General features: G+C 34.8%; 1 protein-coding gene across 5 annotated transcripts in view; it reads left to right on the top strand.

Moving 5' to 3' along the window:
- ARFIP1 (ADP ribosylation factor interacting protein 1) overlaps positions 1-26,403 on the top strand; it is a 110,722-nt gene that overhangs the window by 35,881 nt on the left and 48,438 nt on the right. For all 5 annotated transcript variants that reach the window (XM_031464618.2, XM_010992519.3, XM_031464610.2 and 2 more), the window contains 2 exons: positions 4,216-4,317; positions 21,526-21,634. In XM_031464618.2, the coding sequence (XP_031320478.1) occupies positions 4,225-4,317; positions 21,526-21,634 (202 nt within the window). In that variant the 5' untranslated portion in view covers positions 4,216-4,224. The remainder of the gene's footprint in view (positions 1-4,215; positions 4,318-21,525; positions 21,635-26,403) is intronic.

The following is a 26,403-nucleotide window of genomic DNA, read 5'->3' as shown; positions in this document are numbered from 1 at the left end:
CAGTGTAGGAGTGTTCCTTTTTCTCCATACCCTCTCCAGCATTTATGGTGGACATTTTAATGATGGACATTCTGACCAGTATGAGGTGATACTTTATTGTAGTTTTGATTTGTATTTCTCTGATAATTAGCAATACTGTGCATCTTTTCATGTGCCTGTTGGCCATCTGTATGTCTTCTGTGGAGAAATGTCTGTTTAGATCTTCTGCCCATTTTGTGATTGGATTGTTTGGTTTTTTGATACTGAGTTGTATGAGCTGTTTGTATATTCTGAAAGTTAAACCCTTGTCATTTGCAAATATTTTCTCCCAGTCCGTAGGTTGTCTTTTTGTTTTGTTTATGGTTTCCTTTGCTGTGCAAAAGCCTATGTTTAATTAGGTGCCATTTGTTTATTTTTGCTTTTATTTCTATTGCCTTTGTAGACTGGCCTAGGAAAATGTTGCTACAACTTATGTCAGAATATTTTGCCTGTGTTCTCTTCTAGGAGATTTGTGATGTCCTGTCTCATGTTTAAGTCTTTAAGCCATTTTGGGTTTATTTTTGTGGTAGTGTGAGGGAATGTTCTAACTTTATTAATTTATACATGGCTGTTCAGCTTTCCCGACATCACATGCTGAAGAAACTGTATTTTCTCCATTGCATATTCTTGCCTTCTTTGTCGAAGATTGACCATAAATCTGTGGGTTCATTTCTAAGCTCTCTTTTCTGATCCGTTGATCCATATGTGTGTTTTTGTGCTATACCATACTGTTTTAATTGCTGTAACTTTGTAGTACTGTCTGAATTCTTGGTGGGTTATGCCTCCAGCTTCATTCTTTTTCTTCAGTATTGCTTTGGCAATTCTGAGTCTTTTGTGAGTCCATGTAAATTTTAGGATTATTTGTTCTCTTTATGTGAAAAATGTCATGGGTAATTTGATAGGGATCACGTTAAATTGGTAGATTGCTTTGGGTAGTATGGCCATTTTAACAATATTAAATCTTTTAGTCCAAGAGCATGGGATAGCTTTTCATTTCTTTAAATCATCTTTAATTTCCTTTATCGATGTTTTACATTCTCAGTGTATAAGTCTTTCACCTCCTTAGTCAGGTTTATTCTTAAGTATTTGGTTTCTTGATGCAGTTTTTAAAGTTTTTTTTTTCTTTTTTACTTTCCTTTTGTGATATTTCATTGTTAGTGTTAAGAAATGCAACTGAATTCTGTATGTTAATCTTGTAACCTGCTGTTTTGCTGAATTCATTTATCAGCTCTAGTAGTTTTTGTGTGGAGTCTTTAGGATTTTCCATATATAGTATCATGTCATCTGCATATAGTGACATTTTTACCTCTTCCATTCCAATTTGGATCCCTTTTATTTCTTTTTCTTTTCTGACTGCTATGGCTAGATTTCCAGTACTGTGTTGAATAGAAGTGATGAGAGTGTCATTCCCATTAATTTTATTAGCCTAACTCTTCTCCAACTCAAAAAGACTAGTTTTCTCCTGTGTGCTGTCACAACTACTGGGTGCGCAGTATGGGTAGGACTTAGTTTTAGGCTAAAATCCAAGGAGATGGAAATTTGCTTGTATTGCTCATTTCACACATGTTCTTGCCACTGGCTGCCTCTCTGACATTTTCTTCTGTTTTCCTCTGGCTCTTCTCTCAAGCTGCATGGTCGTCTTGGCATTCCTCGAAAAGCTGAGCATGTTCCCATCTCCTCATCTTTGTATTTACTATTCCCTCTGCCTGGAATGCTGTACTCCCAGGTATCTTTATGGCTCACTCCCTCACTTTATTCAGGTCTCACAAAAATACTGTATCTCTTCAGAGGTTTTCTCTGATCACTCTCTTTAAAACAGCACATTTATGAACACGTGTAGATACATGTGCCCATTAGCACTCACAACTGTATGATGTGTGTATTTATCAGTTTGTTTTCCCCAGCTAAGATGTAAGTTCTGTGAGGGTAGGGAGTTTTGTCTGTTTTGTTCACTGCTCTATCCTGTGTGTCTGAAATTACGCCTTGTGCATTAGAGAGTTCAATAAATTAGTTGAACGATGAATATATGAATGAATAATCACCGTTCTAGCCAAGTCGCTTTACTTGCAGCTTCTAGAATATACTAGACTCTTTTTCTGCTGTGCTTTTTTTCCTTCTATTTAGAATCCCTCAACTGTTCCCATCTGTCATCCTATAAGATACATCTTAAATATCACCTCTGATTAACACATTGATTGCCCACTGTGGATCAGGTGTGTTTCCTGCGGGCCCAAATTCACACTTCACTGTAGTGTAATGCATTAACAGTGTATATGTTCATCATTAATCTGTTTTTCCAATATAATTGGAATTGTTTTCAAAAAACAATTGCTTTTCTTATTTTCAATTTTCAACCTCTTTACAGTTTTATTTCTTCTTGGAATGTCATTATTCTGCACAAAATAAATCAGGTAATGGGATAGTCTTGGATGCTGTGGCGTTACTTTGATATTCATTAGCTCAGAGTGATACACGATCCGATTAGTGGAACCGATAGATAAGCAGTTGTTTAGAATGGTACTCCATTCGCCTGCTCTGTTCGACACCGCTCGGCAGTTTTATTCTGTGTCTCAAAGTCTCTGTGTCCTTGAAGTATTGTCTCCACTCATTTTAGTGGAGAACTAACTCCACAGAAAGTTTTCTGCATGCAAACTTCATTTCAGAGACTCTTTCCCCAGAATCCAGACTAAAGCAGAGGAGTTTTTGTTTTCCTTTCTTGAATTTTTTAAGTCTTCTGTCTGAAATTTTTTCTTTTTTTAGTTTTCAAGGTTTACATGGAATGTTAACTGTATTAATTTCCTCACTAGTTTCAGGCTTGTGGTAAGAGGAACTCTGAACTACGACTTTTTAAATAAGATATTGAGGAATACAAGGAAATAAGTAAATTTTCTGGGAAATGTTGTAAGTAATAATAGCAGAATTTTGCATTATTCTGAAAGTTCTTTTTTCATTGGCTTAACCAATTAGGATTTCAATTTGACATTTTAGTCTTTTCTCAAAACTGTTTCCAAATAATTCAAGTACACTGATTTTTGAGGTACTTGATAATTCACTTTTTTTTTGGCTGTTTCAGATATTTCCCCTTGGTTTGTTTTACTGCAATGATACCCATGAGAAGAAATGAATGTGTTATCACATGCTCCATGGGTGGGACAAGGGAGAGAGTGAATGTGGAGCACAAATGTATAATGGTCATTTTAACACCTTCGTAACTACAGATCGGACTTTTGTTTTAGCTCATATCCTTTCCAGTCAGTAGACATTCATTGAGAAATTCTTGTTTGCCAAACCCTGGGCTAATTTCCAATGATAAAGAGATGGCTCGGGCTGTCTCTGTCCTTAAAGGCCCTGACTTTACTAAAAGGAAAAGTATTTATTTATTTACTTAGATCTTCATTCTGTTGCCCTGGGAATACAAAGATATAGAGATGGTCTATTCATTTTTGTGTCAGAAAATAGAAACTTTATTATGTATAAAATTTGTCGTGGTAAAGAAAAAGAAGTTTGTATAAGAAGTAGAAGTGTTGTATATATGAGATTCTGTGAGAAGCAGAACATTTCTACAATTGCCAAGAAATAGAAATCTAGCCCAGGAAGACCCTAGGATTTATACAATCTGTAACCATTCCAAAGAATTTGGTTTTAGAGGATCCTAAAGAAAGAGAGGCAGATACTTACTGAAGAGTACAGTCAGCCTCCCAAACTGAATCAGTGGTACCTTCCGCCAGATCAGTGACACACATTATTTGTTTTTTATATTCTATAGAATCTAATAGAATCCCTTGCACATAACAAGTTTCACTAAATACTGGTTAAATTTTGTTTTTTAAAGTGTGGTCTGTAGGTCCAAGAATCTTTCTGGCAATCTACAAGGTCAAAACTGTTTTTAATAATACTCAGACATTATTTGCATTTTTGATTTCTGTGTCATTTGCACCATTTATAAGGTAAGGATATTACCCCCTGGTATCTACAGCAAGATCAAGAAATCTAAGTTGAATGCAATTTTAAAAGCCAGTTGTATTTTGTATTATTTCAGTATGATGATTATTATATAAGGATAGGTATGTTATAATTATTTAAAAAGGGGCTATAAAAGTGGCTTTTAAGTGCTATAAATATGAATATAGTCTTTTGAATATTTGCCTTCTATGATTTGGTGTTATTTATAACTGTTTCTTACCTCCTTTTTTTTAGGAGTCTACCATGGCTCAAGAATCTCCAAAAAATTCAGCAGCAGAAATTCCAGTGACTAGCAATGGAGAAGTTGATGACTCTCATGAACATGGCTTTAATAGGGTAAGAACACTTTTCTCTCTCTTAATACAGAGAATCATGATACGCTCCTTAAATATTGAGATGAAAGAAATAGAATTTAATATAGGAGTATTTTCTTACATTGGCTGAAATGCCAAGAATCTCATGTTACTATGTAGGGATGACGAGGTGTGTCATGCTCGTGATTTTTCAAGATAAAGCTCTAGACTAGTAAAGCATTTAGACTTTGATGTTACTGTCAGTGATTTTCTTATATGACCAGAACAAGGGTGTGTCTGATGATTTTAGTATATAACTTTATTAAAAACTTTATTTCATTCTATTTGTGATAAGAAAAAATATTAACTCTAGACTATCCTGTAAAAAATTGGCATTGTCTGATCTCTTTTCTGTGTGTCCTTAATACATAATTCCTAAGTAGGCTTCTCCTGACTTTGCTGTTCACTTTCTAAAGTGACATACTTGACTCAGTGGAAAATGAAACTTGGAGTGTGTTTAATTTTGATCTGCCTCTCATTTGAAATTGAAATATAATGTATTTTAGTGGGAGTACCATGGATTTGGAAATAATGTGGGTTCATCTATGCCATTTCTAACAGTGTAACCCTGATATTTATTTAATCTCTTCTAGTTTTTTTTCGTAATCTCTATAAATGAGCACCTTATTTCTTTTCGTGGGGGATATTAATTTTAAATGGGATTAAAATAAGTAATATGCCTAACACAGTCCTAGAAATGATAGGTTATTTCTGGAGACATTTGCATCAAACATCCCTTTTAATGACATTTGATACATGTGTACAACTGTAAATAACTTTAAAACGATAGTTTTCATATTTTTGAAAAAGCGATGGTTGAAAGATACTTGAATTCATTTTACAGTTTAAATAGGAGTCGTTTTACTTCATATATTTAAGAATAAAATTCTGTGTTTTAGTGTAACAGAAGGTGATAGTTTAGATCAGGATTTCTCAGTCTCAGTGTTACCGACATTTTGGGCCAGACAGACTCCTCTGTGGTGTGTTGGCATATGTGTGTAGGATGGTTAGCAGAATGCCTGGCCCCTTCCTAGTAGATGCCAGAAGTACCGTACCCTCCAGTTGTGACAAGCAGCATTGTCTTCAGACATTGCCAAATGTGTCCCCGCGGGAAGGGAAAAACTTGCCTCTGGTTGAGAACCACTGTTTTAGATAGATCATTTTAATTGATTTTAGAAAATTACACTGAGTTTCACTTATTTTTGCCTCAGTAGTCCTTTGGAAGAAACAAATGTATTTTCAAGCTTGGGATGTGTTTGTTTTAATTGCAAGTGTTTTAACTTGATTTCTAAGCACCCATGGACCAGTACAGAGTGACTGACAGAAGAAGGAGACTTAAATTCTGAGCACACAAAGGAAATTTTCATAGCAGGTTTTAGTTTTCTGATATTTGGAAACACTAAGGTACACTTGCATATCAAAGAAACTCAAGTTACCATCATTAGACTCTACCAGTTACTTTATAAACTTCTATTAATTCAAATAACTCATTGTACCAGGATTTTAATTAATGATTGCTTCATCTCATTTTTGATAACAGCTCCTTTTTGCAAATTTATTCCGCAAATATTTTTTGAGATCTGCTGTGTACCAGGCACTGGAGATATCCTAGTGAACAAAAAATGACAAAAATACCTGCCATCAGGGATTTAATAGACAGTCTAAGGAAACCTTTGTCTAACAAAAATGCATTGCATACAAAATGCTGCATTGTTTTGGAGATTCACCTGCCATCTTAAACCTATCATTTTTCTTGTTGTTGTTTATTTTTTGATCTATAGCTTATACTTTTACATAGCAAAAAGCACAAATGTTAAGTGTAAAGCTCGATGGAAACACCACCTATATCAAGATGTAGAACTTTTCCAGGACGTTACCTGGCTCCATCTTGCCCTCTTCTAGGCAGTACGCCTCCCTCCCTTCCAGTGTCATCGCTATTGCCATAATTCTGACACCATTGATTGCTTTTGACTCTTCCTGGACTGGATGTAAATGGAATCATACAGTATGTACTCTTTTCTGACTGGCTTTCATTCAACATCATGTCTGTGAAATTTATTCGTATTGTTACTTTGGCAGTATTTAATTCTTTTCTGTTGTAACATCGTTTTCTGTTGTGTTAATACACCACAATCTGTGTATCCATTCTTCAATTGACGGATACCTAGGTGGTTTCCCGTTCATGGCTGTTGTTAATAAAGCTGCTGTGACCATGCTTGTCCAGGTCTGGTGCACACAATCACCTGTTTATGTTGGGTATATACCCTGGAGTGGAATTGCCAGGTCACAGTACATGACTTTTGGCCTTGGTAGATACTGTCAACTAGTTTGCTAGAGTGATTGAACCAGTTGACAGTCCTGTCAGCAGTGAATGAATGTTGTGGTTGTTCCACATCATTACCAATTTTTGATATTGTGATACTTTTTAATTTTAACCATTCTAATAGCATCATAATGGTGTCTCCTTGTGGTTTTAATATGCATCTCCCTGATGATTAATGATGTTGAGCATATTTTCATATTCTTACTGACCACTTGGATATTATCTTTTATGAAGTGCATTTTCAAGTCCTTTGTCCATTTTTCTTTTGAGTGTATGCCCTTTTCTAATTCATTTGTAGGAATTCTTTATATATTTGAGGTACAAGTCATTTGTTTGTGTGTATTGCAGATGTTTTCTATTAATGGTATCTTTAGATAGCAAAAGTTAATTTTATTGAAATCTGATTTTTCAGTGTTTATAATTTTTGTGACCCTTCTAAGAAAATTGGCCTATTCCAGTATCATGAAGATACTCTGTTTTCTTCTAAGAAATTTTACTGTTTTGATTCTCACGTGGAGATTCATCTTGAATTTTGTGTATGGCGTGATGTAGGGGTCAAGGTTTATTTATTTTCCCATATGAATATCATCTGATATTCATCATTTATTGAAAAGACTCTCCACAGGGGCCCTTTGCTGTTAATCAGGTGATCATATACATGTGGGTCTACTACTGGGCTCTGTGTTTTATTTCTTTGTCTTTTTGTCTGTCCTTGCAATAATACCAAATTATCTTACCTACTTACTTATTAGAGTAATTAAGTCTGGAACAGATACTAGCTTCAGCCTTGATACCTGGTAGTTAATTCCTCCAGCTTTGTTCTTCAGGATTGCCTTATACCTTAAATCTATTATGAGTCTTTTGTTAAGAACCTTTATTTGCCTTTGAGTAGCACTGAAAAAAGTTTTCCTTTATCCTTGCAAATTTTAACTTTAGAATGAAGTCTTACTAGAGTAAAGTGAATTAAATCATAATATATCTGTATGAGTTTTTTTTTGCTTATGCAAAGCCAGTTAACTTGTAGCTTTGTAAGTTTACTTCTTGTTTAATATCTGATTCTCTTTTTGGAGATTACCTTTTAATGTTTTTTCATTTTCTATGGGAAGGTAGAGAAGGGAAAAAGAAGGGGTTGTCCTGGAGGTCCCCTCTCATTGGATGTGAACTTTACCAATGGGCAAGTTTCCTTAGAAACAATAATCCACTTCAACCAGTACACCCCACTTAATCTCCCTAAAGAAATTCAACATCATAAAAATTGTTTCTGTTTATATCTGCTCTTATGAAAAATATATGCATCATGAGCCTCTTACATATTTAATATTCTTTTTTTTAAAAGAAAGGCTATGTGTTTTCTTTTACCATGAATGAAAACAAGATTTCAAAAGCATCTTTTGACTGTTGAATAAATTACACGCAAGATCTATTAGTCATGTACTTACTTATATTTTTGGCATGCTCCTTTATTTTCCTTAGCAATGAAAGGGAAATTGTATTTAACCTGAAATCCATGTTTCTATTTTACTATAGATAAAAGTTCATAGGGAAAAAAGTGTGAATAATATATTGCTTAGCATTAGATTGTATTTTATAGACTAGTAGAGAGGTCTCATACAAAACTAGACCATAACCAGAGTTTTCTGAGGTATTTTATTAACATACATCTTCCTTTTATACATATTTGATGTTTAAAATCATATAATGACTTTTATTTAATGCATACTGCAGAATACACTTTAAAACAGTAGTCTTATATAAATTAAGATGGTGCCTAATTAAGTTGTCATTACTTGTCTGGCCAGTTGGTGTCACTATGGCCCAGGCAGTGAAATTGTGAGTGAGTGAGTGTGTTCTTGTTTCTGTCTCATTGCTGATGTTTCATTTTTCTTTTGATTTCCCTTCTAAATCTGTCCTACTAGGAGAGGCCCTGGGTAGTTTCTAAGTCAACATTCACATTGAAATAGAGAATGTAATGGGAGAACTTGTCCTGGAAATTCCCTGACAGCAGCTTAACATATATTAATGTTTCAAGGTTTGTTATTCTTTTTATTAAGATAAGGGGCAACAACTGTATGTTGAGAGGATAGGATAGTAATACTTACTGCAGTTTTTACAGCAAAAATATTTTTGCTTCTAAATAAAAAATAATTATTATTTTTTGAAGTGTAGTAAAGTTTAACCTCTAAAGAATACTTTTACTTGTAAACTGCATATTATTTATAGTTTATTCTGTTATAGTGCTGGTCAAAATACTAGATTAGAAATGTGCGATGTATGCCATGAGTTAAAATGAAGAAGCACGTATTAGCTCCATATGGTTGAAGCTTCTTGTGAATTAAGTTATATTTGGCAGATTTAGAGAAATCATCGTAATAGATACAGCTAAAATAGAACTTTCCCTGTGGAAGTCCCAAAGCTAAAATTCACAATTTAGGTTTTTCCACCTATGTACCTTTTCTCTATGAAAAGGCATATATACACAAAACTACCAAATCTTGTGTCCAGTTTGAATGAGTTTAGGATCCCTTAAACTCTGTCTGTGGATCCTTAGGTTCCCTGTGTCTTAAATACTCCTGGTCTACAAGTTTTGAGTTAAGTGACAGGATTTTAGTTCAGTAGGAGTACCTTAAAGGTCTGTGAGTCTCACTACTTTATTTTACACCTGAGGTAAGGGCCCCTGAGGTTGTGATAAAATTACCCATGTTAACTAACAGTACCAAAGGCTTTCATGGTAAGCACAGTGCGGGCAAGAGTGCTCATTCGTTACCTCATCTGCGGGGCTTGGCAGCAGTGCTGGCACAGAATAGATAATTGGGGCCTTCATTAAATGTTTGTTGAATGAGTGAATAGATGTTAGAATCAGGACTAGAAACAAGGTTTCCAGAGTGCTGAGGAAGACAGGGAAGAGATACTGTACTCTGAGACTTGATACATCTTTTGTTCTTAATTTCCCAACATGCATCACAGTCATCTTTGTTGTATTTGTTGGTTGTTGGAAGTTTTCTTGTTTTGGACATTTTTGTTGTTATTTTTCTTTTATTCTTTAATGATTTTGTTAAACTAAATAGTTTCTCAATTCCCCTGTACTCATCAGTCTGAATAACCTACTTTAGCAGTCTAAGGAAGACTTGGGAAAGAATATAAGAATAGAAATTGTAAGAACATTGTGTGGGACATGTTTCTTTCTCTCACCTTAATGATGTAACTGTCCATTTATTTATCTGCTTTTCCCGAGAGATTAGAATCACATTGAAGGCAGAGAGTGTGTGCACACTGTACAGTTTATGGTTTACAGTAGAGCTGTTCAGTGAAAGAATGGATTTCAATGTAAGGATTTAAATTTGACATTTTCTACTTCAGTCATCCTGCCCTAGAATTTGGATACCACGTGATCATGGTTTTTCCACATACTGTATGGTGATAACAGTGTAATGTTTCTGCATTATTCATATCTGAAAAATTTAGTAGTTCAGACAGTGGCAGCATTGATTTCATGGGAACTTTTTCTTATGGCCAGTTTTTACCAAATGTATGTCTTGGACCCTTTTAAAGGTATGGCAAATGTTTTTCGAGGGTTGTTTAATCCGTGCAAAATCTGATTCATTTTAGTAATTACTTTCCAAGTATAGAATATATTCTTAGTACTATTACCACAAATTAAGTTCTAAAATATGTGTATTATATATACATCTATTAAATTAACTCTGGATTGGGATTCCTGTTGAAATTGTGAATAAATATGATTCTAATGAAAGACTGAAGCCATATGTATCTTAATTATAATTTGTAGATTGTGCCTTTATTTATAAACAAATGCAATCATGGATAAGTTTTTTTTTATATCTAGGAGAAATTTTTTTGGGTGTAGTTACATACTAGTATTTCCACAGCGATAGTCTTTGAGTGAATTCAGCATTTCCTTGATGCAAGTTTGTACATGATTTCATTCTTATCAAACTTCAGTACTAGTTAGAATCTAGACCTTAGTCTGAATGCAGGAGTTGGAGTGAGGCCAAAAGAGTAGGCAGTAAACTGCCAGAAGGTAACGATACTGTAAGGTATTAAATGTTTGTTGAATGAATGAGAGGGAGGTGGGGGGAGAGAGAGAGAAATGAGATTGAGTTTGAGATTGTGTGTGTGTGTATGTGTGTTGATAAAGAAAATAGAACATAAAACAGAGAATAAGTCAGGAGGTTTGCTATCTTCATCAAGTGAAGTTACAGATATGGAAGGAGATTGTGATCTTAAAGTGAATCACTAGAATTAAAATTTTTCTAAAAGTATTACTTTCTGAGCAATGATAAGGTCCAAAGAGTGGCCATGGGAATTCCAGTTGCTTAAGTAGAATTGGGCAAGAAAGGTGAAAGGCATTAGAGATGAAGAAGTTAATGAAATCTGAGACTAACTTGTAGGTTGGGATGTACTGTGTTACTTGAATATATCTTTTATCTGCCCTCACATTTTTTGGCCCCTTGTCCAAATACAAACGATCAAATCTGAATCAAACTACCAAATTAAGGCTTCCTACGAGTATACTGAGGGGGGAAAAATCATACGTCTTTACACATTGTTTTACTATAACCCATCAATCTGCATCAGCATAGGTAGGCAGGCTCATGCAATAGCTCTTGTTTTAGTTTAAGTATTTTGCTATTTGTATTTAAAAAAAAATAAAACAGCATACTACATACTGTGCCATTAGTAGTCTGTGTCTTTGATGAGCCATGAAATCTCAGCTTAGACACCTTATATACTACTCGAAGGAACTGTAAACTGAACCTAGAATCAATCCCTGAGGTGGACCCAATGGCAGGCAAAGGGTTGGGAACACCGAGGGTCATGATAAGAGATGGGGACAGAGCAGAAGACCTGGATACAGCACCCTCAGTAATTTGGTACTGACTGGAAAGAAGGCAGATGACGGTGTTAAGGTGGGGAAGAGGGCAGTGCTGTGGGGTGGCCTGCAAAGAAATGGGGTTGGGAGTCAGCATTGCAGGACCAAAAGCAGTTCTGAACTGCAGAGTTCCTCCAGGTGTACACAGAGGACAGAGGACACCTGCATCAGAATCACCTCGCTTACTTGTTAGAAATTGTCTCCTGGGCTCCATGCCCCAGCTTACTGAAAGTTACAACAGGCAGCTGAGAAGAATCTGCCTGTTCAGTAGATTTCTCAGGTGGTTCTTACCCAAACTCAAGTTTGAGAATGGGTAGTTTAGAAGTGGAGAGCTGAGAAATTGCTGACCCTCCCTCTACCCACTTGATAAACAGAATGTGGGAGAATAATCAGCTTTGACTCAGGATAATTGTAGAGTGGCAGAGAGGCCACCGCGAGGAGGTTAAGGATGTTGCAATATGTTTACAGTCAAACTGGGAATGTGGAGATCTGCTCGAACAACAGCTTTGCTTCTGGCAGATATTCCTTAGAAGCAGCTAACTTAAAACAACAAAGGGGTTTTTTAAACTACCAAAATTCATAGAACATTTAACAATACTTTCAGTTTGTTTCTTTAAAAAGTATATGAGGTAAATGCTTTGGGAGGTTTTATCCATTTTGAAAAATGAGATAAGGTGTTGAAATTGAGAAAACTTAGTATTCATATTATATCGGCTAGATGCTAGGTCTGCCAGAGAGGAGCAGGTTAGATGGTCTTAGGGAGCTTCCAGTCTGCAGCAGAAGAGCGTATAGACAGTGTTAATACCATGTGAGAAGCGGTATGCTGGGCCAGGTACAGGGTGGTCTGGGAGCAGGTGGGAGGAGTATGGAATGATTCCCTGAGGAGTTTCTCTCCACACTGAATCGGAAGGATGAGCTAGCCAGATGAGGAAGGGCAGAGAATGTTCCCACCTGTGGCAAGACCATAGCGTTGAAAATTCACTATTGTTGGAGTGGAGAATGTGTGGGCAGATGTGTGAGAAAGGAGACTGGAGAAATAGGGATGAGATCCTGCAAAACCTCAAAAATATGTGGAGGAGTTTGGACTTTACCTAGAAGGCAATGGAGGGCCGCTAAATGTCATAAAAAATGAAATGTCTCATCAGATTTGCATTTAGAAATTTGTCTCTGCCTATTGTTGGAAGAATGCATTTCAGGGCCGATATGACTAGAGAGGGAGACAAAGTCAGTTGGGTCACCAAGGGAAGAAGGGAAGGAAGACTTCGGACTTTGCTCTTGTAGAGAAGCTAGAACCAATAAAGAACACCAAGCCATTTTTTAAAATGTAGATAGGGGGGAAACTGGGAGAATGTAGTGTAAGGAAACTAGAGAGAAGAGAGTTCATGTAAGTTATAGAATACTTGGGGAATCCTGACAGATTGTCGGTGGTTACAATGTGAACTTTGGGAATCACTGCTGTTTTAAGATTTCTCCTCCCCTCCCTGAGTGAAAGAGAATTCATTAATAAAACTCTAGTTCTGCTTACAAATGAAAGTGTTGTGCATCTGATTAAGGGTGTGTATTTTAAAGCAAATTTGCTGAACATTTAAGTATTGATATTGCACCAACTTTAGTGCTAAATTATAAAGTTACACATTTAACCTCATTCTTTTTTTACCTCGGTTAAAATGTAAATGGAGGCAAGTTATTTTGGTTGAAAATGAGCACCCCTTCACAGCCTACGAAGCTGTAACTATAAGTATTATTTTGTATCCTTTGAAAAGGACTTAAACTATACATGAAACTTTTTTGCCAAAAGCATTATATTTTGTTTCATTTTAATTGTTTGAAGATTTATTTTTAAAACTATTAAATACTCCAGCATTATCCTAGTAGCTTGAATAGAAAGTTAACTATAGGTTTATTCCATTTTATTGTACAATTGTGAAGCACAACTTTGCAGAGTCTTAAACGTTGAGGCGAATGTCAGCGACATAAAAATGCAAATTAGGGATTTTATGTTGTTGGTTATAAATGGGCTCATTGTCTCTGAAATACATTCTGGAAACTATAGGCGTAAGTGCAGTAGCAGATATTGTAAAAGTTACTAAGCTAAGCACAACCTTGTAACAGACACTTTAGAAATTCATGAGGGTTATGTAAAGACACATTTTAGATTTCTGTGAATTATGAGGCCAAATTATATTATTTAGAGAATGTGTATTTTACAAAAAACAGTCAACAAGCTCATAAAATACTGAGTGTTTTCTCACAAGTCATGCATTCCTCTCTCCTAGCCCGTGTCCTTTTGTGTTGCAGCAACTTAGCTGCCAGACCACTATCAAAATGATAATTCTGTTCAGAATATGAATAGACCTATTTGTACCACTTTTGGTTAGGTTCCTTCTATTAGTAACAGTTTAGGCAAAGAAGGCCTTAGTGCTTTTCAGATTTTACAGCTGTTTTACGTAAAGGACATGAGGTTTTTTTCTGGAAGCACTTTTGTTCGTTGAGTAGAGGATCCTTGGGAGACCACTGGGGGGTCTGAGTGAAACGTAACATCCTCAGACGGCTAGAAGTTGTTTCTTCCAGAGGCCGTGCATGACAGGATGGGAGCACCTTTTAAATTCTTGAAAGCTTAGGTAATGAGACATGTCCACCATATTTACTATTTAACCTGGTACTCGCTCCCCTCTCCCCAGCTACTACTACTGGATCTCTTTTCTGGGAATTTACACAATATTTTGTGACAGGACAGATGATTCAAAATGAATAATGTTCTTTCAGCTAAGTTCTAAGAGCACAGCAAACACGACTCTTCTGAACCTCTCTGTCACGTGTATGTCTGTGGTTTTTTTAATCCCTCATTTTGAGAGATATCTTTGATACTTTTTATCTTAAGGAGAGCTAAAAAGCTCTCAAGGCTTGAACAAAGCAATAACCAGGGAAATCACTCTATAAATAATTGAGCTTAATGACCAAACTTGCAAAGTTTAAGAAATATTTTGGTGGTTTGACATTATTTATTTTGTAAGTGGTGTATTTGTCTTTCAGAGAGAAAACATTATCTGGTTTTAATGTAAATATGAATAAAAGGATCACTAATATTTAAAACTGGAAACCGTTTGATTTAATGTATTAGTGTACTAAAAAAATAAACTGGAACGGTAAAGATCATTTATTCAACCAAATGAACAGACTCAGAGATTTGGTAGAAATAAGAAGTAAATAAAACTGGATGTAAAGAATTTTCTTTTTAATTCTAAGTGTTCTCCAAAACAATACTCAGATGAAAAGGATATTGTGACAAAAGGTTATAAGTGATGTTAGGAAGTAAGTGAAATGGAAAGAAAGTTACTCATGTTTTAAACTAGTTGAAAATCACAAAATGAGAATGTATTTGCATTAGTGTGTGTTTAAACTTCAGCAGATTCTGAAATAATGATTTTTTAAAAGGTATTTTTTAAATAATTTTTTTAGTACACATACTAACCAAAATAAATTCTAAGACTAATAAGTTGCTTGTAGCTATTTACATTACAGTTAATTTTGTTTCTTGAAGCTTGGTAACTAAGTGCCATTTTTCAGTGTTCCAGTTTTCTCATCTGTAAAAGAGTAGTGAAAATACCAATTAAACTATTATTGTCAAGATTAAATGAGATAATACAAGGCAGTTCCTGCTCTGTATAGTTCCAAAATGCATTAATTTCAGTTACCATGGTTTAATTGAAGAATACCAGTCTCCAATAACACAGCTCAAACTTCTGTCACCACAGTGTGTGAACTGTAATTGTATAAAGTACAAACTTCCCTGCTAACACTCAAGTCCATAAATCAACATGTAAGTAACAGATGCATATCGTGATTATTGACTAATCATGTCATTTCTTCCAAAGTCTCTTGGCAGTTGGTCACTGTGTATCTGTTATTCATTTCACAAACAGACAGCAAATCATGTGGCTGTGTTACCACCTTGTCTCCTGGTCATAAATTCATGTGACGTTTTCCAGAAATAGATAATCCAAAGGGAATGGGTGAACAAAGATAGAAGTGCAGCAAAGAAATGAAAAGTGGTAACAATGGAAGAAGTGAAGTTCAAGTCAAACCTAAATGAAGTGATAGAAGAAACAGCTGACCATAAGCTTGTTGACACTGCCGCTGTTTGAGAGACTCTAGATTTGAGCCAGAAAAACTTATTGAAGCCCAGCTTAACAACATAAACAAGGAAGGACTTTTTACATTTTGACGAGAATTTTTAAAGGTCATGGAATAATCACTTGTTCCCTTTAATCAGTCTGCGTGGTTTCCACATGCTTGGTCGTTTTTACAGTCTTGATCTTGCACTGTCATGCAAGGTGAGGACTGCCTGTACGTAAAGTGCTTAGAACAATCCTGGCACATAGTAAGTGCTCGAGAAACGTTTACTATTCTAATTAATAGTAATAGCACTAATTAGTTGTAAAGATGATTGTAATAGGGGAGAGGGATAGCTAATATTAAGTGAGTGCCTAGAAATATGTACAGGGTACCTTGCCCATATTACCTCATCTAATTTTCATAATACTCTGGAGTAATTTTAGCCTCTTTTTACAGCTGAGCTAACAGGGGCCAAGAAAGTTTTTAAGTACTTGCCCAGGATCACATAGCCAACTAGATAAGAAAGCTAGTATTCAGATGAGGTCATCTGAATTACCTTTCCAGGTCTTTCATGTTTCTAGTAATAGCTGATACTTGATGAGACTGTCACAAACTTTAAAAAGTGATTTGAGAGTCGTTGCTATTGATTAACATTTTTAAAGTATGCCATACAGAATTCAAGAGGTGATTTCATGAGGGACTCTAATTAAGGTAAAGAAAGCAAGAATAAATCTTTGCAGCTTGTTTGTATGTTATTATGTTGTTGTGGTGTTACTTTATGTTTATTAAATTTTATTTGGATTGGATTGGATAATCTCCATTGATTATCTAACAAAGAGTTCGCTTTTGGTCTTTTTGGTCTTGCTAATGAAAAACTCTAGATGTTAAGTGTACATTGGTTTTACCACTACTCTTTTTTTTCAAAAAAGCTTTTATCAAATACTGGATATAAAAGAGTGTTGATAACATATATAAGGTATAAAAAATAAGAATACATATAAAAGACATACAGATTGGAAAGGAAGAGGTAAAACTATCTCTGTTTGTGGGCAACGTGACCTTGTATATAGAAAATCCTAAAGAATCCACACACCAAAAAAACCTATTAAAACTAATAAGTTCAGCATAGTTGTAGGATATAAGAGCAATATGCAAAGTTCAATTTTATTTCCCTGCTCTAGGAATAAATAATCTGAAAACAAATTTAAGAAAATAGTTCCATTTACAATAGCATCAAAAATAAGAAAATACTCAGGAATATGTGCTAATCTTGTACCCTAAAAACTATAGAACATGTGGAGAGAAGTTAAAGAAGATCTAAATAAATGGAAGGACATCTCATGTTCATGAATCAGAAGGCTTAATTTGTTTAGATGGCAGTGCTCCTCACATCAATCAGATTCAACACAATCTCTGTTAAAATCCAAGCTAGCTTTTTTTGTAGAAATTGACTAACATTATATGTAAATGCAAAGGATGCAGAATACCCAGAGCGTTTTGAAAAAGGACAGAGTTGTAGGACTCACTACTTCTAATTTCAAAACCTACCACAAAGCTACAGTAATCAACACAGTCACAGTATGGTGCTGGCATAAGGAAGACATACAGATAGTGAAACAGAATTGAGAGTACAGAAATAGACCCTTATATTTATGGTTAGTTGAGGTTCAACAAGGTTGTCAAGACATATTTCAGTGTCGAAAGAATAGCCTTTAACAAATGGTGCTCGGACAACTGGATATCCATGTGCAAAAAATGAAGTTGAACCCAGCCCTCACACCATACTCTAAAATTAACTCAAAATGGAGCAAAGACTTAAACGTAAGAGCTAAAACTATAAAACTCTTAGAAGAAAATCATAATTGTGAATCTTTATGACCTCAGATTAGGCACTTTAGTTTCTTAGATATGAAACCAGAAGCATGAAAAACAACAAAATAAATAAATTAGACTTTGTCAAAATTTAAAACTTTTGTGTTTTAAAGAACACCATGAAGGAAGTGAAAAGGCAGTTGACAGAATGGGAAAAAATATTTATAAATCATGTCTGATAAGTGATTTTTCTCTTAACAACTCAACAGTAAAATGGTAAATGACCCACTTAAAAATGGGTCAGAAAATCGAAATAGACGTTTCTCCAAAGAAGATATACAAATGCCAATAAGCATATGAAAAGATGTTCAACGTCATTAGTCATTAAGGAACTATATATCAACACTTTAGTGAGATACTAGTTCCTACCTGCTAGGATGGCTGTTATCAAAAAGACAGATACTAACAAGTATTGATGAGGATGTGGAGAAATTGGAACCCTCATACTTTGCTTTTGGGAATGTAAGATGGTGTAGCCCTTTTGGAAGACAGTCTGACAATTCCTGAAAAAGTTAAACATACAGTTACTATATGACCTAGCCAAAAACATATACAATAATGTCCATAGCAACATGATTCATAATAGTGAAAAAGTGGAAACAGTCCAAATAGCTATCAGCTAATGAATGGATATACAAATTGTAAATAAACAACGGCATAGTATTCTACCATGAAAAGAAATGAACTACTGATATATGCTACAATATGAATGAATGAACCTTAAAAATAGTATACTATAAGACACATAGTATATGATTCCATTTATATGACTATCCAAAGTAAGCAAATTCATAGAAACAGAAAGTAGATTAGTAGTTGTCAGGGGCTGGTGAAGGGTAGTAATGGAAAGTGACTTCTCATGGGTGCAGAGTTTGTTTTTGGGGTGATAAAGATGTTCTATAATTAGATAGTAGTGATGGCTATATAACTGTAAATATACCAAAAGCCACTGAATTATGTACTTTAAAAGTACATAGTTATATTTTAGTGAAGTGAATTCACAGTGCAGTGAATACCTATATGTCTACCATTCAATTAAGAGCTAGAACATCGTTTTACATTTTAAGTCGTTGTTTCCCTACTTAGCCACATGGCTCATTCCCTCACTTTGTTCAGAATTCTGCCCACATTTTACCTCTTCAGAGTGACCTTCCCTGAGTATCCCATCTAAAGAAGCACCCTTTGCCTGTCACTCTGTATCCCTCTTTATCCTGCATTAAACAAACAAGCTTACTACTTACTACAGTTTACCCCTGAACCATGGGTTGAGACACGCACCCTCCCTGCTGTTGAATTTTCATATAACTTTACCTTCAGCCCTTCATATCTGCAATTCAGCATCGGAGGAATCAGCCACCTGGGATTATGTAGCACTGTTGTACAAACATATTTATTAAAAAAAGCATAAAAGGAGACGCAGTTCAAACCTGTGTTGTTCAAGGATCAGCTGTGCTTGTTACAGCACTTACTATTACCTGTGATGCAGTTACTCGCTCTCAGTCTCCTCCTTCCCCGATGCCTCCTGTGAGTCTAATGGGCAGACTTGGTCTGTTTCCTGCACTGCTGTATCTGTAGTGTCTAGAGCAGTGGCTGTCTTGAACTGGGTGCTCATTAAATGTTGACTCAGTGAGTAAATGCTTTATGTTCCAGAGCTCAAGCAGTACTTTCTCCTTTCCTGTTCGGTTCTCATGAACTTAGTCCCTGTTCTGAATGCTGCTGATACTGTCTTTACTTTGGCACCAAGTTCAACTTTTATATTAATGTTTGTGTATCTTGTCTCTCCAGGGAGGCAAGGACTGTACCTTATCTTTTTCCTTGCCCAGAAAGTTCAACATAGTAAGAATAAGCAGATAACTCATTAAATTTAAAGCAATCCTATTTTTTTAACATTTTTTATTGAGTTATAGTCATTTTACAATGTTGTGTCAATTTCGAGTGTAGAGCACAGTTTTTCAGTTATACGTGAACATACATATATTCATTGTCACATTTTTTTTTTGCTGTGAGCTACCACAAGATCTTGTATATATTTCCCTGTGCTATACAGTATAATCTTGTTTATCTATTCTGCATATGCCTGTCAGTATCTACAAAAGCAATCCTATTGTTATAGCAACTTTTTAGTCTGTATGGTGTTTGACATGAAGTCAAACCATGTAATCCTTTGAGAACATTTAATAGTCTGGATTTTACTTCTAGTGAGACTGGAGAGTTTTGTCTAGGGAATAACTTTGATTGATGTGTGGAGTTAGAGGTCTGTGTCACGGATAGAAAGAGGGAAACAATTGGAAGGCACTTTGAATAATCCGGGTGAAATATGATGCTGGCTTAGACCGGGGTGGAAGCAGTGGAGGTGGTGAGAGTTGTTTTGATCCTGGATATATTTTGAGGGTAAATCTAATAGGATCTGCTGCTGATGGTTTGGATATGGGTATAAGAGAGGAAGAAGAGTCAAAGGTAACTTCTAAGATTTTTTGGTAATATTTTGGTAGTAGAGATGCCATTAACTGAAAAGAGTAGAAACTATAGGTAGTAGTATTTTGTTCTGTCTGTTGAGAGTGGGGATTTACTGTGGAATCAGTCTGTTTGGGACATACTAAGTTTGAGGTGCCTATGTGATATCCAAGTAGAAATAACAAGTGTGAAGTATGTAATTAGATATTACTATAGAAGGAGGCCCAGGTAAGACATGAATTTTGGAGTTGTCAATGTATAGGTGATTTTTAAAGCCGGAGGGAATAAATAAGATCATCCAAGACATGAGGACAGGAGAAAAAATCCTCTGACTGAAGCCCAGGCACTCCAGGATTTGGAAGTTGGGGAGATGAGGAGGAATCAGCAAAGGAGACAATAGCACATATCAAATGACATAAGAGGAAAATAGGAGTGTCCTGAAGCTGGGGGTTGAAAATGTAATAAGGAGAGAACAGTCACCTGTGTCAAATGCTCTTTGATAAATCACGTAAAATGAGAATTAACTTCATTAGTCATTAATTCAGGGTCCACCATACCAATCAAGTAATTTACCTAGGCAAAATGAATGAGCTTCTCAAGAAAAGCCCTTCTCAACACTTGTCAATTATGAGAGATTGTATCTCTTAAGTTTTGACTTTGCAAATTGGAAAACTCAAAATGTTAACTCTGAGTTTTCAGATTATAACTGTACATTGTATGTGGTGGGATAGAGTATTAAGAAAGGATTTCAAAGGCATTTATATTTTAATGCATCACTAACGTGTCATTGTTGTAAAAAAAACAATAGGATCTATTCATAGACTCTGATTATGAAAATTGGGTAATTCCTCATACCTAAGCCAGAGGAAAGAAAAGACTTCTAACTGGAAATCTGTGTGTTTTGGCTTCCTCTCTTTTCTGTTACTATAAGACTGAATGTCAGATATTACTCCATTTATTACAGTTACAAGCTAACTTGCAATTAGTTTGGCTAACATCCATGTTTAATGTAAATCTAAGTTGCAGACAATTTCCTTTACCTCACTCTGTTTGAAGTGAGAGAAGCCCTGTTTACCTAACTAGCCTTGAAATCAAAGGGAAATTTAATATTGCAAGTTAATGATTTATTTATACTGAACATTAGCCAGACTCATCATGATTATATTAGATATCAGTTTTTTAATATTAGACATGACATTTTAGCCATCTTACTTCTGTTCTTTAAAATGATTTTCCTGGTGTATCAGTAGATTAGAAATTTGAAATTGAATCTTAATATCTGTCTGATGCTTAGTTCTAAAATGATGAAAGTATTTTGTATTTGGTATACACTACACCTCTTAATAGCAAATCTTGCTGAGTTTGCTGCTGATTATACATCATTACAGAGTGCCATGACAGCATAAGGATATGCTACATAGAAGAGAGAAAAATAGTTAAAGGTGTTATTAAAAGGACACAATTAAGCTGAACAATTAAGTTATGGAATATGAGAGTTTTTACAAGATTTTCTTTTTTATTCAAATGCTGCTAAGGATTTGAAGTGCTCATTACCAGCTGGACTTGGTCTCTCAGAAACCCAGATCACATCTCACGGCTTTGACAGTACCAAAGAGGGAGTTATTGAAGCAGGAGCATTTCAAGGTAAGGAACTCATTATTTTTAAAGATGGCTTGTGTGGAGGGTGGGAGAAGTTCACTAAGTGCTACCTTTATTAATAAAATACAAGAATTGACCCCTTTAATGCCATGATAAAACACTGACTATAAACATAATCCTTTTTCTCTTCAATTTAAATAATTTAGGAATTCTTTTTAGTAGTCATCTTTATGTAAATAGATCATTGTTCATAATTTTGCTGGTTATTATTTAATAATTGAATTTAAAATACTGAAATAAAAACTCAAAAATTACATAAGGAATGCAGATTTAAATTATTTTAACTGTAACCACAAAATGTGTAACTATAAGCCAGTATTGGTTTGTATAAATACATATTTCCTATTTCAAAGCAATTAGGAAAATGAAACTTTTCTTTTTCTTACTATACTTTCTGTGTAGGAGGTCTCCAAGACCACCCTCAGATTCAATAATTTGCCGAGAGGACTCGCTGGACTCAGTCTGTAGTCATACTCCAGGCTGTGATTAGTACAGTTAGCAAAGGCAAAGGATGCCTGAGCAAAAGTCTGGGAAAACAAGGCATAAGCCTGCACGGGTCTGTTGCTAGTACAGTCACATGGAACATACCTAATTCTCCCTGCAGAGTTGTGATAACAAATATGAAATGTTGCTAACCAGGGAAGGCCATTAGAGACTCGATGCCCAGGATTTTTGCTGGAAACTGCTCACTTAGGCACCCTCTGCCTAGCGTGTACAAAGATTCCAGACTCCCAGAAGGAAAGCATAAACCACACGGTTAGTATAAACAGTTGAAGCATAGTGAGCGAGGCTTAACCATTCTGGGAATGGAGGCAATCAACCCAAAATTAAAGTTCTCAGATGCCAACCGAGGGCTAGTTTTTTGTAAGCTGGTCTGTTTAAGGATAAGTAGTTAGACCTGCTATTTTAGCTCTTTTCTGCACACATTCCATATATATATATATATATATATGTCTACTTTTAATATAAAGAAAAACACCTCTTTTTTTTTTAATGCTCTTGCCTATAATAACCTTGTTTAGGTGTTTTTTCATTTCACACAAGTGAAGTGAAAATAAAATCATGTGCACAATTGGATGCAAAATGGATTGTTTTCTTGATGGAGCTATAAAAGTGGCAGCTGTGGTTCATGCTTAGTGAAGTGTAACAATCTTAATACTACATTATAATTTTGCTAAATGAAAAAAATATCTCCATGCCTTTGTAATCCTTAGCCCTCTTGCGGATGATGGTATTCTATATTTTTATTACACCAATGGCCAGTACTTCAATCAAAAACAATTTATATTTTGAAATGTATTCTTTGCTAAACAGATCCTGAAACTAGGCATTTAAGATAACCCGGTATAATACCTTCTACTCTGGGCTGTAAAATGAATGGGCTGTCTAGTGACATCATTTTTTTCCCCTTTTCATTCTTAAAATTTTTTTTTAAGTGGAGGTACTGGGGATTGAATGCAGGACCTCCTGCATGCTAAACTTGTGCTCCACCACTGAGTTGTACCCATGCCCCTACTTTTCGTTCTTAGGTTCGGAAAAATAAAGGTATAGAAAGGAACATACATGTCAATATATCAGTAGTCATTGTGTAGCGTTGTGGTGTCCTTATTTAGGGGTTAACTTTGAATTTGAAAAGGTTAACTGATTGCCTAAAATGAATACTTAAAGATATAAGGCTGGCTTTGCATAATGTGACAACATTTTTGGACCAATCACCAATTTCCAAATTTAAATGTCAATATAGAATTAAAAAGTACTTTTACTATTAACATATTTTAAGTGTTTTCAGTGAAATTATTTAGATGACATTTGGTGTTATCCTTTTGCCCTTAAGTGGAATAATATTATACAGTAATCGAAATCAGCTGGCCATTATCACCTGCTGTGCATAAGCATGAAAATGCCAGTCAGTTTCACTTGCTTATAAATGCATCCTAATCCTTTAAATTGGAATAAAAAATACGTTTTATGATAATGGCAGTAATTTATGTCTCTTTGTTTTAAAGTTACTACAAAATAATGGCTTTATTTCCCTATGCTGTACAATTTATCTTTGTAGTTTATTTAGTTTATACATAGTAGTTTGTTCCTCTTAATCCTAGACCTTTGCACCCCTCTCCTCCTCTCCCTCTCTCCCCTGGTAACCACTAGTTTGTTCTCTGTATCTGTGAGTCTGTTTCAGTTTTGTTATATACATTGGTTTATTTTATTTTTTAGATTCCTCAAGTAAGTGATAACAAGAATATTTGTCTTTGACTTATTCTACCAGGTATAATACCCTCTAGGTCCATCCGTGTTGTTGCAAATGGCAGAATCTCATTCTTACGGCTGAGTAATATTCCATTGTATATATATATATATATATATTCCACATCTTCTTTATGTATTCATCTGTTGAGAGAACTGACACTTAGGTTGCTTCCATATCTGGGCTATTGTAAATAATGCTTCTATGAACATTGAGGTGCATATGTTATAAAATATTTTTTAACCTAAACTACATTGTTAATCAGTGTATAAAAGGATAATCATTCTGCCATACTTAGATTATTTAAGCATTTATTGGAAAGTTGTAGTTAAGTGCCCTTGTTTTAAGACATATATAGATAAATTGGAATGAACATGAGAAAAAGTAGCATGATTAAAATGTAGGAAATGGGTTTTATGAAAAAATGTTAGGAGTTGGGGCTATGTTAGCTCTCTGGAAAAGTAACTGAATGAGAATATAATAACTCTATTACTTGAACAATTACTACAGTAAGAGTACTAACCGTTTGCTTTTCCATTTCTAGAGCAAATTTAGAAGAAATTATACTTAAATTTAGCCTAATGACAACAAATGTTGAAATCTGCCCAACAAATACATTGAAGAATCAATAATAATGTAAATCATGAATAAATTAAAACTCATAAAAGTGAAGTGTACCTAGCCCCTGAGTTTTGTTTTAATGGAGTTTTGATCATTGCATACACATACTCATATTCCCAAATTTCTACTTTTGAGATGAAACAGAGCTAAATTCTCAGATTTAGTCAGTCAGCAAAAGCCTAGAGTTCTAAGAATTATTTTTGCTGGAATGATTTAGTTATTTATTGTGAATGATTTTAGTAACTAATTTAGATTAGTGGTTTAAAGGGTTGAAGTTACAGAGAATAATTACCCTTGAAAGTAAAGCAAACAGTTGAAGTACCCAGTTACCCCAGCACCATGTCTTTTGCTACTTTAGTTTGGAAAGTTCTGTGTCATTTGTTACATATATTCAACATATCTCATGTTGTGTCATGGGATTATTTCTCATGCAAGATTAATAAACAGTAATAACTAGAACAACGGAGCTCTGTTCCTGGGATCATCAAGAAATGAAACTACGGCAGTCATTTTTTATTTATATAATATAGAATATTATATAAGGGTTTCCTTATATAATAGAAACCCTTGTGCCTTGGATGTTAGAGATACAGTCTTTGCTTAAAATGGTCATTGGATTGGGTAACTTATTAAATGCCTTCCAACTTAGCAAGTAATTTATGGATTAGTGTTTTCTGTATTGAAAAATGGAGATGCTATGGTGTGGGTTCAGAACATCTGAGTCTCTAATAAGAAGCTGTTTTTACCTCTCTGGGCCCCATTTCTTCTGTAGTTTAATGTTAGACTAGTTGATTTCCATTGTCCTTCCCAGTTTTTAATTTTATGGTTCAACAGTTGTTTTTTTTTAAAGCAGATATCTTTCACTTTGAAAGATATCATTGATCTACTAGATCTATTGCATGTTTGGATTTTAATGTTAGATTCAATCTATAGGTTTTCATGTTAGAACTGGTGACTGTTTCTGATCAGAACTCATATCTGTGATATGAGGAAGTTGATTCTGATTCTGTCTTACTAGAAAATTTTAACTATTAATTTGACACATTATATGTTTTCTAGAGACTGGGAAAGAATGTAGTTGAAATAAAATTATCTTACAAACATTAAAATATACTCAGCCAACAGAGAACCTATATTCAATATCTTGTAGTAACCTGTAATGAAAAAGAATATGAAAAGAAATATATGATTGTATATGTATGACTGAAACATTATGCTGAATACCAGAAATTGATACAGCATAGTAAACTGACTATACTTCAATTTAAAAGAAGAAAGATACACACTCAGCTAAATGTGAAAGAATGTTAATAATTTTTTCAACTTGGTTTTAATTATCACTTCCCTAAAAATATGTAGCCTTTAGAATTTAAAATAAAGAAATTAATGGAAATAGCAGTTTTCTTTAAGTTTAATGCTGGACATTAGCAACAATGTTGGGTAGCTAGTTTTTCTTTGTAGATAACTAAGGCTCAGAGATGGTAAGTAATTTGCTGGGGTATTCCTGATACTGTATGGTAAACAGAGCCAGAATTTCAAACCCAGAGTTAGAACTTAAAACTCAGTTGTGTTTGAGAATAATCTAAGTAGCTTTTAAAAAACTATAGTTTCATAATGTACAGCATGGTGACTATAGTTAATAATAATGTATTATGTACTTAAAATTGCTAAGAGAATAGATCTGAAGTGTTTTCAGCACACACACACAAAAGGTAACTATGTGAAGTGATGGATGTAATCATTTCACAGTGTATACATATATGTCAAAACATCACTTTGTACACCTTAAATAGATCCAGTTTTTATTTGTCTAATAAATAATTAATGGAAACCAAAAAACAATCGAATAATGAAGCTAAAAGTGTCATCCCCCCAAAAAAGCCCT

Source organism: Camelus dromedarius, chromosome 1, assembly GCF_036321535.1.
Source record: "Camelus dromedarius isolate mCamDro1 chromosome 1, mCamDro1.pat, whole genome shotgun sequence".
Classification (NCBI taxonomy): Eukaryota; Metazoa; Chordata; class Mammalia; order Artiodactyla; family Camelidae; genus Camelus; species Camelus dromedarius.
The sequence above is the reverse complement of the archived record's forward strand: the minus strand, read 5'-3'. Positions and strand labels throughout refer to the sequence as shown.